The sequence below is a fragment of the Rattus norvegicus genome, chromosome 2, assembly GCF_021556685.1.
Source record: "Rattus norvegicus strain SHRSP/BbbUtx chromosome 2, alternate assembly SHRSP_T2T, whole genome shotgun sequence".
NCBI lineage: Eukaryota > Metazoa > Chordata > Mammalia > Rodentia > Muridae > Rattus > Rattus norvegicus.
The window spans coordinates 166530132-166543775 of NC_141535.1; the positions used below are offsets into that span (position 1 = coordinate 166530132).

A 13644-nucleotide genomic window follows, 5' to 3' on the forward strand; every position below is an offset into this window, starting at 1 on the left:
TACCATGACCAAGATAACTCTAAAAAAGATAACATTTAATTGGAGCTGCCTTACAAGTTCAGAGACATGGCATCATCTAGGCAGGCATGGTGCAGGAGGAACTGAGAGTTCTACATTTTCATCTGAAGGCTGTCAACAGAATACTGGCTTCCAGGCAGCTAGAATGAGGGTCTTAAATCCACACCCACAGTGACACACCTACTCCAAAAGGGCCATACATTCTCGTAGTGCTACTCCCTGGGCCAAGCATATATAACCATCACACTGGAAAAAACTAGATGGTAGGAGAGTAACATTTGGATTAGTTTTTACACTCAGACTTTTGTACAACAAAAGAATCATCCTGTCCACCAAAGCTACTCGTTCTAAATATACCTTTTTATTCTTTGAAACAAGGTCTTACTTGCATAGCTCAGGCTGGCCTGGAACTCACGTGGATCCTCCTGCCTCTACCTCCTCAGGACTGAATAAGCACATTCAGCTTTAAGACGTATATTTTACACCAAGCTCATTTGGAAAAAAAAAATAATAATAGCGTGTCCTGGGGTTGGGGATTTAGCTCAGCGGTAAAGCCCTTGCCTAGGGAGCGCAAGGCCCTGGGTTCGGTCCCCAGCTCCGAAAAAAAAAAAAAAAATAGCGTGTCCAGTTTTAACAGAAGTCAAAATCCTCTCAATATCGGCGCATTTGGAGCCTTTGCTGTAGACTGGGTCACTAACAACGTGATGGCCAAATGACAATAACATTGTAATAGTAACAGGACAGTTGTTATTAGGAGCCACAAGTTTATGTCAGACATAACTTTAATCTTTAATCTCTAAAACGCCTTCTCGAAGTGGGCATTAAGAAAAAGAAGAAACCAATTAATTTATACATGTGCTCTCCTGTGTGTATGCTACCACATACTTGTGGAGATCAGATGGCAACTGGGTGCTAACACTTTTTCCTTCCACCGTGTGAATTCCGGGGATCAGACTCAGGTCAAGCACTGTTAGGTGCCGCTGAACCATCTTGTCTACTCAGATTAGGCATTTTTACCCCCATTTTACAGACTTTAAACTAAGTTTTGGAACAGTTACTGGTATAAGTTTCAGTTATTGGCAGTTCGTGGCGGCGCCGAGGCTAGGATGGTTTCTAAATTGTCCACCCAGCGATGCAGCAAAGACCGCGAAACGGCGCAGGGACTTTAAAAAAAACAATCGACCGTCACTCTAGCCACTAGAGGAGTAAACGATTAGGGGACAGGCGCAGAAACCGGAAGGTGAAGACGTCACCGGAAACTAGAGCGCAGCTTCCGGTCGTGCGCAGGAAGTGGGTCTTCAGCGTGTCGCCAGCTTATAACGTAGACGTGCGGTAGAGTTTGAGCCCCTCTCGTGCACGAGGCACTTGTGTCCTGCTTTCCAGCGCCTGCAGTGAAGATGTCCCACCCATCCCCAGCAGGCAAGCCCTCCAATTCCAAGAACCCGCGAGTCTTCTTTGACGTGGACATCGGCGGGGAGCGAGGTGAGCGGCGCGGGTCGGCTCAGCCCTTCTAGCGCTTGGGGCCGCCCTGCTGGGGTTCTTCTTGGCCTGCTGGCTGTTCGGCGGCTCGGGGCCTGTGATGAGAAGGGAGATAGCACCCTGAAACTCACCCAGAGCAAGACCTGGCGTCCACGAGTTCAGATTGAGTCCTCTCCCTTGTAGGCGATGGTCGTAGTTCCGGTGGAAGTTTCTGGAAATTTCTACTTAAGGAATCGTGGCGTCCCTTATGTTTGTCTCTTTATTTGGTCGCATTTCCCTGCAACCTTTGCGTTACCACTTACTATAAAATAAAATGATTTGACGAGTGTGGTGGATAGTTCGGTCCGCTTCTTGGATATGTGCCTGCAGGGTTCTAGTCACGCCATGTGCCTCCTGGTACCTGAAATGCATCGGGAGCTACCAGGTCATTTACATATTAAAGTGACTTATTTGCTTAGTGCTTTTTCCTCATTACTGATTATAGTAGCAGTTTAGGTAGGCTATTTTGCCATCATGGAATTGAGCGCCATGTCTGTATTCAGAGCCAAGAAGCCCAAAGCCAGTGGCTTAATCGGTGGGTCGAGACTCTTTGGAGGGAGGTTGTTAAACGACCCTTTTACACGGTTGCATATCAGATTAGGAGTCGTAACAGTAGCAAAATTAGTTATGTTGAGGAACTGTATTAGAGGGTCGAAACATTGAGAAGGTTAAAGAATAGTCATAAGCTCCTGTGTACTGGGTGAGAACATGTTGCTTGGTAACTTGAGTTGGGCTTGTTCTGAAACATGTCGGAGTTGTAGGCCAGACCTACTGGGATGGGTTCACACACGTTTACACGTGAACTAACTCACTTTGTTTTGTAACAGATTTTATTACAGTTTTGGATTGTTGAGAAGGGAACTGTTTCAGAGGTTACAAGAGGCAGTTTCCATAGAGCAATGAGAGTGGCTTAAGACCTTTCCTGGACTATGTGTTCTGTTAGTTACTTAGAGATTAGAAATTCTGAGTACAGGGCCCTTGAGATGGCTCAGCAGGTAAAGGTGCCTGACCACCAACCCTGAATGCCAGAGATTGTCCCATGATCTCCACCTGCATTCCTCAGCCTCACACACAGAATAAATATTTTTTTAAGTCTGAAAATTATTTCAGTGATTCAGGACTTTAAGCCATTTGTACATTAAATTGTGGTGTCCTTCCTATGCTGCTAATCACCTGGATGCTATAATTGTAATCTTAAGTGTGATGTTTCAAATTTAGATAGTCGAAGCTTTCCTTAGACTAAATAGGAATATTAGAAAAATGACAAGGAGATCCAGCAGTTCCGTGGTTGGGAGATGGAGTTTGTATGTATTCCTGTGGCACTATTCACAGCAGCCAACATACAGCACCCATCTAGTGTCACTCAAAGCATGAAAACATAGTGTGCTGTATACATAGAATATAGCACTGCCTTTTAAAAGAAGGAAATCTTAATTTATAATTTTGTAGTTGAATTTAGAGGATGGTATGCTGAGTGAAATAAGATTACTATAGGATCTCACTTTTGTGGACTCTTTAAAAAGTTGAACTCCGAGAAGTAGCATGATAGGTACCATCGCCAGGGTAGATGTCAGTCAAAGGATGCACAATTTCATTTAAAGACAGGTAAGCAATTCCATTTAAAGAAGACCTGTCACACATTGTGACTACAGTTAATAACATGTGGTTAAAACAAGAACTAAATGACTTTGCAAGAAACTAAACTGACAAGATGTCCTTTTCTTTTCCTTCAGCTGGACGAATTGTTTTAGAATTGTTTGCAGATATTGTTCCTAAAACTGCAGAAAATTTTCGTGCATTGTGTACAGGAGAAAAGGGCACTGGACCGACAACTGGGAAACCTCTGCATTTTAAAGGATGCCCTTTCCACCGAAGTATGTATATGAACTTCCTCTGTCCAATATCGATGCAGATATTAGTACTGCTCTTAGGAATGGAGGAAGAATGTCAATTTCCTGATGGACACTTGGACAAAGTGGTAGCTCAGTGTCATAAAGGCTTGGCGGTGTGCAGCAGGATGGATTGTGGGAGCATACTAAAGTTTCTCTGGGCAGCTCTGCTAACTCTCCTCTTCAAACCATTTCACTGGGAAAGAGAAAATATGACAGATAAATAAGCCGACCTTAAATCATTTGACAGCCCGGGCAGAGTTGTTTGCGAAGTATTGGACGTTTGGTGTCTGGGATACCTTGGAAATGTGTGCTTAAACTATTACCTTACATACATTACTCGCCTGTTGGCCTAGTGGTTAGGTTCAGTAGAGTTCAGGAGCCACATACAGTCATCATTTTGTTTTATTAACTAATGAAAGTCAAGTAAATTCAGTAAATATTTATGAATAAACAAGTAAATGACAGAGTTAGTAATTTTCCGATATTGCAGGGAATTGAATCCAGCTTTTCAATTTTCTTTAAAATACTATTTATTAAGAAAAATGAACCAGGTGGTGGTTATGCATGCCTTTAATCCTAGCACTTGGAAGGCAAAGGCAGGCGGATCATGAGTTCCAGAACAACCAGGACTGTTACACAGAGAAACCCTGTTTTGAGAAAACCAAAAGAAAAAGAAAAAATGAACACTGATTTTTAAAATGTTTTAAACTTGACTTACTTTTGTATTTCATAATGTATTAAAGTATGCTAATAAAAATGTATCTAGAAAACAGTTAACATGGGAAGGGAGGAATGGTAGAACAGTTAAGAACACTTACTGCTTTTCTAAGAGGACCCAAGTTGGGTGCTCTGTGTCCACGTTTGTTGGTTCACAACCTCTTGTAACTATACTTTCAGGGAATCAAACACCTGCCCCCTACAGGCACTGCACATACATGGCATACACATACACAGACTCACATATACACATAAGTAATGCTAAGGAAATAGTTTATACAGTGGATTTAGCATTGCTTATAAAATATAAAAGTTGGCTTAGCTATTCTTATAAAAATCAGTTGGCAACTAGTCACTTGAACCATTTCTTAAATCTAAGGTTAATGATTGGTCTGCACTGTTTTTACAAATGTAATTTATATGAAACATCTGCTTTTTAGTCTTGAATTTTGGAACATGTTAGGCAGAGTATACTGTTACGATTTTTATAAATTTATATATAATATTTTGGGGGTGTTGGGATTCTGCCTGGACTTCTTGGGCAGTTTTATCCCAGGCCTCTCTGTATTTTTGTTGCCATGAGAAATGTAAGCTCTGTACCACTTTGAGAAGGAGAGAGCCCAAGGAGGCTGCACATGTCTACCTCCCGACTCTGTTTCCTTGTCTCTTGGCTAGCTGTGTGCATTATTGCAGTGTACTCCAGTGCTCAGGCCGCTGAACCTGGGGTTCTTTGAACATGGGTGGGCAGTCTAGTCCTCATGAGGGATATTTAGTGTTTATTTAGCAGGCATTACTCAGTAGGTATGTATTTTTTTTCAAGGAATAAGGTGATATTTAAGGAACTCATTGTTGGAAAAGACAAGATTATTACATGTAATAAAATGGTAGTAGAGTTAGCGTAATGATGGAAGCTAAGTCTGTCTCCTGTGTTTCAGTTTAACAGATATAGGGACTACCTTTGATTTAGCTCAGAAAACTAGTTTCTTGAGAGTTGGTGGGGAGTCATTAGTAAGAAGTAACTTGGAGTTAGGCTGTGAGAAATCTTCAAGTAGAGCTGTTAGCTGGGAGCAGGGGAGGAGGTCGGGGCACTACTAAAGTTGAACTTAGGAAGTTATCTTTTTTATTCCTTCATTAGTTAGCATCTGCTTCAGCTACTAATGGTCATATTCCTTTTTTCTTTTTTTTTGCAGTTATTAAGAAATTTATGATTCAGGGTGGAGACTTCTCAAATCAGAATGGGACAGGTGGAGAAAGTATTTATGGTGAAAAATTTGAAGATGAGAATTTTCATTATAAGGTAAAGAAAAAATCTTAGTTTTGCTAATATAAAGACTGTATTTGAAATATACTTGGATTAACATTTAAAATAACTTTGGATGTGGCTAGATTGCTGTCATCCCCGCCCCCTTCTGGTACTAGGACCTCTTATGACAGCCAAATGGTTCATCACTAAGCTCCCCTTTGCCATTTTCTATTTTGAGCCTGGGTCTTGCCTATTGCTCAGGTTAGCCTTAAACTCATCCTAGCTGAGCCATGCCTTGGACTCCCAGTCCCTTTTACTTACCCTTCTTAGGCACTGGGATTACAAACCTGTGTCAGCAGCCTGGTACGGATTGTACTTTTCTTATAAAAGAGACAAATACATAAGCATTTCTAAGGATGTGTAGTACTGGGGCTGAGCTCAGGGTCCTGTGCATGCTAGGCAAAGTCCTCTACTACTTGCACCACATGCCAGTTCAGTATGCATCTTTGATATGAAAAGGATTTAATCCAGTAACAGTTTGCTTTTTGAGATAAGGTTTTATTGTGTAGTCCAGGTGACCTTGAATTTACCATCCTTCTGCATTTTGCCTCCCAAATACTGAATGGCAGATAAGCAGCAGTTTATCCAGTTTATGCCTGGCCAGTATGATATTTTGGCAAAAATAGCATACTTAACTTCACTACAATTAATTTTTATATGCTTCAGTTAAGCCAATGAGTTTTAAGCTTCCATATGGCACAATTGATCCCAGGAAAAATGTTCTCATTATTGTAAGGATGGTAACTTGTGCATCTTTATCCTTGAATTTGAAGAACAACAAAACCATCGCTAATATCCAGGATGTCAGGGGATTTTCCACCTAGCGGATATGGTTAATGTTCGGGGTGTATTGCACCATTCCCGTTTTAAGAACAGACATGTAAGTACAAAAGTAAAGTGATGTCTTTGGCAATGAGGAATATAAACAAGGTAATTAGGGTGATTTGGAAAGAGAATTTCTATTGGTCGGTTCTGTCATTACACCAGAGAGAGCTTGTAAAAAAGAACTTGAGAGGCTGTTTATAATCGTACCTCAGAGTCAAGATTAAAGTACAAGGCGCTGTGAAGGATAATATACAGTTTACCACATGCAAATGCTAAGTATGACTTCGATACAAGTTGAGTATCCTCTACATGAAATACTCCATGTTAGAAATATGCCCATATTATTTGTATTTTGAAATATTTGCATAGATTTTATAGGTTGAGCATTCCTTATCTAAATGTGAAAGTTGTGATTCAGATTTTGTAACACGTTCGAATTTGGTTTTTGGATTATAGATGTTCAACTTTTAGGTTGGCACTAGCTGTGCAGAACAAATTGGCCTAAAACTCTCAGAGATCACTAGTCTGCTTCCTGAGTGCTGGGATTTAAAAGCACATGGACCACAGCTAGCCAGTGTGATAGGAGAAAGATTTAGATAGTTCAAGTCTGTAGGTAGGAGAGGCAATGAGGTTTAAACACTTAAGCTAGGCAAACTGGGCCTTCAGGTGGCAGAAATTTTGCCAGGCTGGACTAGAAATACAGATTTCAAAATGAAGTGGTGGTAGCAATAGGGGAGACAGTGAAGGCCAAGGAAAGAAAGCTTTCTGTCTACTGAGTAGTTAAAGGAAAACACCAGGAAGGCTGTCAGGGATAACAGCTTGTTCCACCACTGCATTGATTAAAAGAAAGGATGCAAAAGGAACAAAACAAAAAAACACAACTTGCTGTGGCATTGTGAAAATTTGGTGACCTTGAAAGCAGAGTCAGATTTGGGTCGATGGGTAGAGGGACACAGGTGGGAGAGTTCTGAGGCACGCACTGGAGGTATGCCTTTCAAAGCCTAAGCTATGTGAAGCAGAAGAGCAGGGACACTGGCTTGACTGGAACAGACTGAGTACAGGCTATTCCTCTGCATTGTCTCTGGATCATTGATTCACCTGAATGAAACCCATAGATTGGAATTATTTTCAATACTTAATCTGAATAACTTGTCTCAATTCAATAGGACATTACTTTCTCAGTTTGGTGAAAAATTAGAATCATAATATAGGCCTATTTCTGATGGTGGGAAGACTATAGGGGTTCTCAGAAAAATAGTAACTGTCACAGAAAGAGCACAGTTAACTACTAGATGTCCTTAGTGTGGCATCTTCATCTTTAAGAGTGATGTGTAAGCATCTCTTGCAGATGGCCAGTTTAGAAACGACCTGCTTCTTGTTAAACTGACATTTAAAGAGTTTTGTTCATTTAAGGTGGTAGTTCTTCACGTAAAACCAGAGCAAAAGGTACTTAACATTTATAAGCAAAGTTGATGTAAAAATAAAGTTTAGTATACACCCCATCTATTTTAGGTGAAAAGCCAAGTAAAGGAAATTCATACTAGGCCTCTAACTTGTTTTTCTTTTAATGATTTTTATCTCTGCAGCATGATCGGGAGGGTTTGCTGAGCATGGCAAATGCAGGCCCCAATACAAATGGTTCTCAGTTCTTTATCACAACAGTTCCAACTCCTCATTTGGATGGGAAACATGTGGTATTTGGTCAAGTAATAAAAGGACTAGGTGTGGCAAGGATGCTTGAAAATGTAGAAGTGAATGGTGAAAAACCTGCCAAAGTAAGTAAAAAGTTACAGTAAAATGAACAGACCAGCTTAGTTACCTGTCAGAGAAATGCATAATTGTTGCCTCAGAAAAGTAGGAAAGAGGTTAGGATACTTTTGCTATACTGGCAATAGGACCTAGATTGGCAACTTTTCTTGAAACTATTTTTTTTTCTTTGAGATCTGGCTTTCCTTGAATTGTCTATTAGTCTCAATCCTTTTGTCTGTGCTAACTTTACTCTAGTGCCAGGATTTAACGACTATGCCCAACAAAGCGATTTTAAGACTTACCAGCTTCAGTGGGATCTAATGAAGTGATCTATGTTAGATTGTTTAAGTCTTCCCATAACCATGAGACTTGTGTGTCAGTAGTAATTAACTATAATACATACCAGAAAGAAGGTAGTGCACTGTTGTTTAACTGGAAGTTTGACATAGAACTTGTTACTTTTCTTGATCTGCTTTTATAGCTTGCATACATTGCTTAATGGTTTCAGGTTATATTGTATTCTAAATGCCCATGCAGCAAGGTGACTATGAAAGACCCATAATGCAACCAGACAGTGCACAGGAATTAGAAATCCAGCTGTTTGTAGGAAGTGTGCCAACCAGTAATACAGGACAGACTGTATCACCCGAGACAGCTTCATGCATAGTGATGTAGTTCTCAACCCACTGTGCTCATAGCACAGTCCCTAACAGTGAAACGCTGTGAAGAGTGACATTGTTGTGTTAGCTGGAATGTACAAGAAAGGAAGTTGCTGTAATTTAGCAGATAGATGTGTCCCTGACAAGTCTGCCACATGAGTAGTAATGTATGTAACTGTGAGCTATGCAGCCTGCAAAGGTAGACTCTAAGATCTCTAGATACTCACTTCAGCTTACTGCTTTTTCAGCTCTGTGTTATTGCAGAATGTGGAGAATTGAAGGAAGGGGATGAATGGGGAATATTCCCCAAAGATGGCTCTGGGGATAGTCATCCAGATTTCCCTGAGGATGCAGACATAGACTTAAAGGATGTGAGTATTTTCAGATGGATACATTTTAATTACTTAAGTGAACTAAAATATTTAGTACTAAAAGCTTGGTTAGCCTATCATGTATATATATCATATATGTTTCATACATAGTGTTAAAGTCACATTATTTACTAATACCCAACATTATTTATGTCCTTTTATACAGGTAGATAAAATTTTATTAATATCTGAAGACTTAAAAAACATTGGAAATACTTTTTTCAAGTCTCAAAACTGGGAGATGGCTATTAAAAAATATGCAAAGGTTTTAAGGTAACAGCATTTTTAACAAGTTTAATAAGTTTAACATTTTTAATAAGTTACTTTTAGAATGTATAAACTGAATTATTATGAACTAAACTCAGAATCGCTCACATTTAGCAAGTTACTTACGTAATGACAGTTGTTTTGAAAGAGTAACATTTCTTGGTGGTGTGGTGCTGGGGAGGCAGAAGCAGGCAGACTTTGGATTGTAGGAGGCTAGCCTGGTCTACAGAGCTAGCTCCAGGATAGCCCCAGGGGGCTACACAGAGAAACCTTGTCTCAAAACAACAACAAAGAGTGTGTCATCGATTTCATGTCCCTCCATGTTCTCGTGGTCCCAGGCCCCTGGCAGGTTAGATAAGCACGCTGAGCTACACTCCCAGCCTGGTTTTGACATGTTGTATCAATACCTTAGCCCCTGCTTTAGGATGCTCTTATAACTACTTCCCCCCCCTTTTTTTTTTTTTTAATCTGGAATAAGCAGTTTCTTTAAGTTGATTCCTTTTAGAGAAAGGAAACTAAAAACTAAGTTCTAGGGAACAGATCCTCAGCTCAACTTCCAGGATCTTTAAACAGTTCTAAATCAGTGTTACATAGCTGACAAAATAACTCCGTGAGTAAAAGCACTTACTAATCAAACCTGGGACCTAAACTTCCTGGAATCCATAGTAAAAGTTAAGTAACTGACTCCCCAAATTTGTTCTCTGACCTACACACACACCACATAGCATTACATAGTTCTTTGCCTCTTTCCATTGAATTCCCTAATATAGGAATATGGGTTCTGTACATAATTATATTGGAAAGCGTGTAATATGAACCTGAGTTGTACATAACTGGTATGGGGGTTAATATTAGTTGTTAGCTTTGGGGGAAAGTTGATGTAAAAAAGTGACCTGGAGAAATAGGGCTAGGAATGTAGCTCAGTGATGGGAAGGTAGGCCTAGCAGGCTCTGGGTTTAATTTCTTGCATCTGAAGGAAAAGCGACATGAAAAAGTTGTGATCTTCAAGGGTGAGATGGACTGTTAATATTAGACACAATGTTGAAGAAGCAGTGTGGAGTTAACTGTTACTTTTATTAATGTTTTCTAGGTACTTGGATAGTTCAAAGGCTGTTATTGAGAAAGCAGATGTATCCAGACTGCAACCCATAGCCTTAAGTTGTGTGCTGAATATTGGTGCTTGTAAATTGAAGATGTCAAATTGGCAGGGGGCAATTGACAGTTGCTTGGAGGTAAGTCTGCATGATTTATTTATATTTTTGTCTTATCAAGTTAGAAAAAGTCCTTAATGTATTTTTATTGCCTAGCACCAAAATGAGACTTGACAAAATGTGACATAAGTCATCCTGTCTCTAGTTTGGATTGCTAGTTCTTTCTGTAAATTCATTAATTTTGCTTTTAATATTGTCACCTGATATGTACTTTGCTTTTATTTATCAAAACATGATTATCTGCTTATTTATTGGTATTTATGAGCTAGGCATGTGAACACAAAGCCTGGAATGATTAAGAATATAGGTATGCGTGTGACCTGTGCCTGTAATTCCAGTGCTGGGGAGGTAGAGGTAGGAAAGTCAGGAAGTCAGAGCTATCATTTGCTGTGGGGGAGACCCTGTTCTCAAAAGCAAGACTAAAGCATGTGTGTGTAGACATGCTTTCTCTTCTGCCTGTGCAGGGTTTTCTGCTTTGCTTTATAACTTGAGACTTAAGTCTTGGCTTTTTTGAAACAGGGTCTTATGTCCTTTAGGCTCACTTGATATTAGGTATTCCTGCCTGGCCTTTCAAGTGCTGGGGTCAAGCACGTTCCCACCATGCTGGGCTTAGCTTATCTTCATTTTGTACCTATTATGTCTATGGCCATGGTGCATGTCCAAGGGTCAGAAGATAACATTTGTGGAGTTGGTTTTCTTTCTGCCCTTAGGAAGAGTCCAGAGATTGGAGGTTCAGGCTTGCATGGAAAGTGCCTTTATCCATTGAGCCATTTTGCTGGCCAATTTTATTTACTTTTTAAAAGCCTGCATCATCAAAAAGCTATGGATAGGACACAGTGGGCAGTTTCTATTTGGCATCCAGACTAGTTACTATTAGAATACATAGACACTGTCCTAATGTAGGCCATCCAGAAAAATTTCCAGACTAAATGTTTTTTGCACATTATTCTTAGAGCATGTATCAGTGCTCAGCAAGAACTAAAGACCTGGATGTGTAGCCTTGTGGAATAGCAGTACTTGTGTAGATTACAAGGCTACCCTGGGGTCCCAGCCATCCCATATCCCTTGCTTAAGTAGGTGGGATAAATGATAAGAAATGTATACACGTATATTTAAAGGGGAACATGAAATAAGGAAAGTACAAAAGAGAAGGTCCACTCTGGATCTCTACTTCTTTAAGGCAGGTAATATTCCGTCCCAAAAAATTCTCACTATTTGCTCTCTTAAGAGCTGTCATGCCAACAGAATATATTGCTTTAAAAATGTTTAGGGGAGATGCCTATTAAAGGTTGTTCATGTTACAGTATAATTGTCCCCTCTTCCCCAGTGTCCTTGGGCTCTCAGATAAACACGTAAGCTTGTTTTCCTCATTACCTATAAACCTAGCTGGACACATACTTACATGGCATTCATGTGATTTGCATACCCCTGGATTTTGGTTTTCAGGAAGTGGTGGACTGTCCTTGAACCAGTCACAGGATTCCAGAAAAATGACTATATTTAAGCTTTTATTTAATTTTTTTTCTTCAGTAGTCTGGGTCCACTTGGGCTAGAAACAGTGCTGAGAACAGCACTCTGGAGACTGATAAGAACCCTATCCCTTTCCACGTCCACTCATAGCTCTCTTCTCATAAACTCTACCTCGTGCTGGCTGGCACAGGTCCTCTAGCTCCAGAGAGTTGGAGTCAGTTGATAACAGGTCTTTTAGATACAAATACTGATGGTCTAATTCTTTCATAGGCTCTTGAAATGGACCCTTCAAACACTAAAGCACTATACCGAAAAGCACAAGGATGGCAAGGATTGAAAGAATATGATCAAGCATTGGTAAATTTTGTTATTGTTTTATAATAATCACCTTAAAAGTCTTAATGTTTAATGATTCTTACATTCTCTCCCCTATTTTAGGCTGATCTTAAGAAGGCGCAGGAGATAGCCCCAGGAGATAAAGGTAAATTGCAGGATTTTGTAGTGACACTTCATTTTGTTTTTCAAAGGTGGATACTCATGTACATTTAACCTTGACAGATATTTTTGTCCACAAAGAGTGCCTCTTGGGGTTGGGGATTTAGCTCAGTGGTAGAGCGCTTGCCTAGCAAGCGCAAGGCCCTGGGTTCGGTCCCCAGCTCCGAAAAAAAGAAAAAAGAAAAAAGAAAAAAAAAAAAAAGAAAAAAAAAAGAAAAAAAAAAAGAGTGCCTCTTACTGGGTTAGGCACCGACTATAGTAAACAGACAAATACCCCAGGTCCCTGCCTTTTGCAGAGCGGACATTCTAATTCTGCTCAGCAACATCCTCGACTTCTAACATGGCTTCGTCCTGCTTCTGGGAACGCTGTTTAGGTGCAGGTTCTACTCCATCAGTGCTAGTCAGAAGGTCAACAGTAAGAAAGGATTCATTGTGATTCTAAAGTTTGGGACATGCCTTCCTTCCTCAAGCTGAATGTGGCTGTGACCAAACATTCTCTGTATTGGGTGTGCTGCAGAGTAGCTAAAACAGATAATGCAGACAAAAGTGACACCAGGTCTAAATAGTACTGCGAAGAGATGCCCAGGATGCCTATTGTCACTACTAGGTTGTTGGTCTTCTTTCCAATCCTTTAGATGCTTTGAAAAGTAATTGTTTCCCTTTTTTCCTCCCCAGCTATCCAGGCAGAATTGCTTAAAGTCAAACAAATGATAAAGGCACAGAAAGATAAAGAGAAGGCAGTGTATGCAAAAATGTTTGCTTAATAAGGATTAAAGTTTCCTTAACTATTATACATTGATTATATAAAGGACAATGTATATTACTGTCTACATAATCCCTGATGTGTTTCCCTTGATCTTTGTCATTGTTTACATAGCAGTGCTGACATCGGTTCCTTAATAAAGTTACGAATTACAGTGAATCTCATTATAAAGTGTTTCTGTCTGCATTTTCACCAAGAGTGGTATCTGGCCAATGTTTAGATTCTAAGAGGACCTTCTAGCCCAGTAGTCCTCAATCTGTGGGTCCACTGGAAAACACAGATATTTTTACTTACGGTTCAGAACAGTAGCAAAATCACAGTTCCAAAGTAGCAAAAGAATAAATTTATGTTTGGGGTCATGAATGGCACTAAAAGGTTGTAGCACT

At 40.0% G+C, this 13644-nt stretch overlaps 1 protein-coding gene across 2 annotated transcripts; it reads left to right on the plus strand.

Annotated features, from left to right (window-relative positions):
* Positions 1–1314: 1314 nt before the first annotated feature.
* On the plus strand, positions 1315–13417 carry Ppid (peptidylprolyl isomerase D). Of its 2 annotated transcripts, XM_087627065.1 has the most exons (11): positions 1315–1500; positions 3270–3410; positions 5336–5442; positions 6222–6328; positions 7860–8048; positions 8930–9052; positions 9219–9325; positions 10410–10551; positions 12271–12357; positions 12439–12481; positions 13171–13417. In XM_087627065.1, exons 4-11 carry the CDS (start codon positions 6278–6280, stop codon positions 13257–13259), a joined length of 831 nt encoding a protein of 276 aa, XP_087483191.1. In that variant the 5' UTR covers positions 1315–1500; positions 3270–3410; positions 5336–5442; positions 6222–6277; the 3' UTR covers positions 13260–13417.
* Positions 13418–13644: the final 227 nt, after the last annotated feature.

Coding starts and splice junctions, on each gene's coding strand:
- Ppid (XM_087627065.1), top strand. CDS start 6,278: ATGGTTAATGTTCGGGGTGTATTGCACCATTCCCGTTTTAAGAACAGA. Junction 9,053..9,218: donor CAGACATAGACTTAAAGGAT/GTGAGTATTTTC, acceptor CCTTTTATACAG/GTAGATAAAATTTTATTAAT. Junction 9,326..10,409: donor AAATATGCAAAGGTTTTAAG/GTAACAGCATTT, acceptor AATGTTTTCTAG/GTACTTGGATAGTTCAAAGG.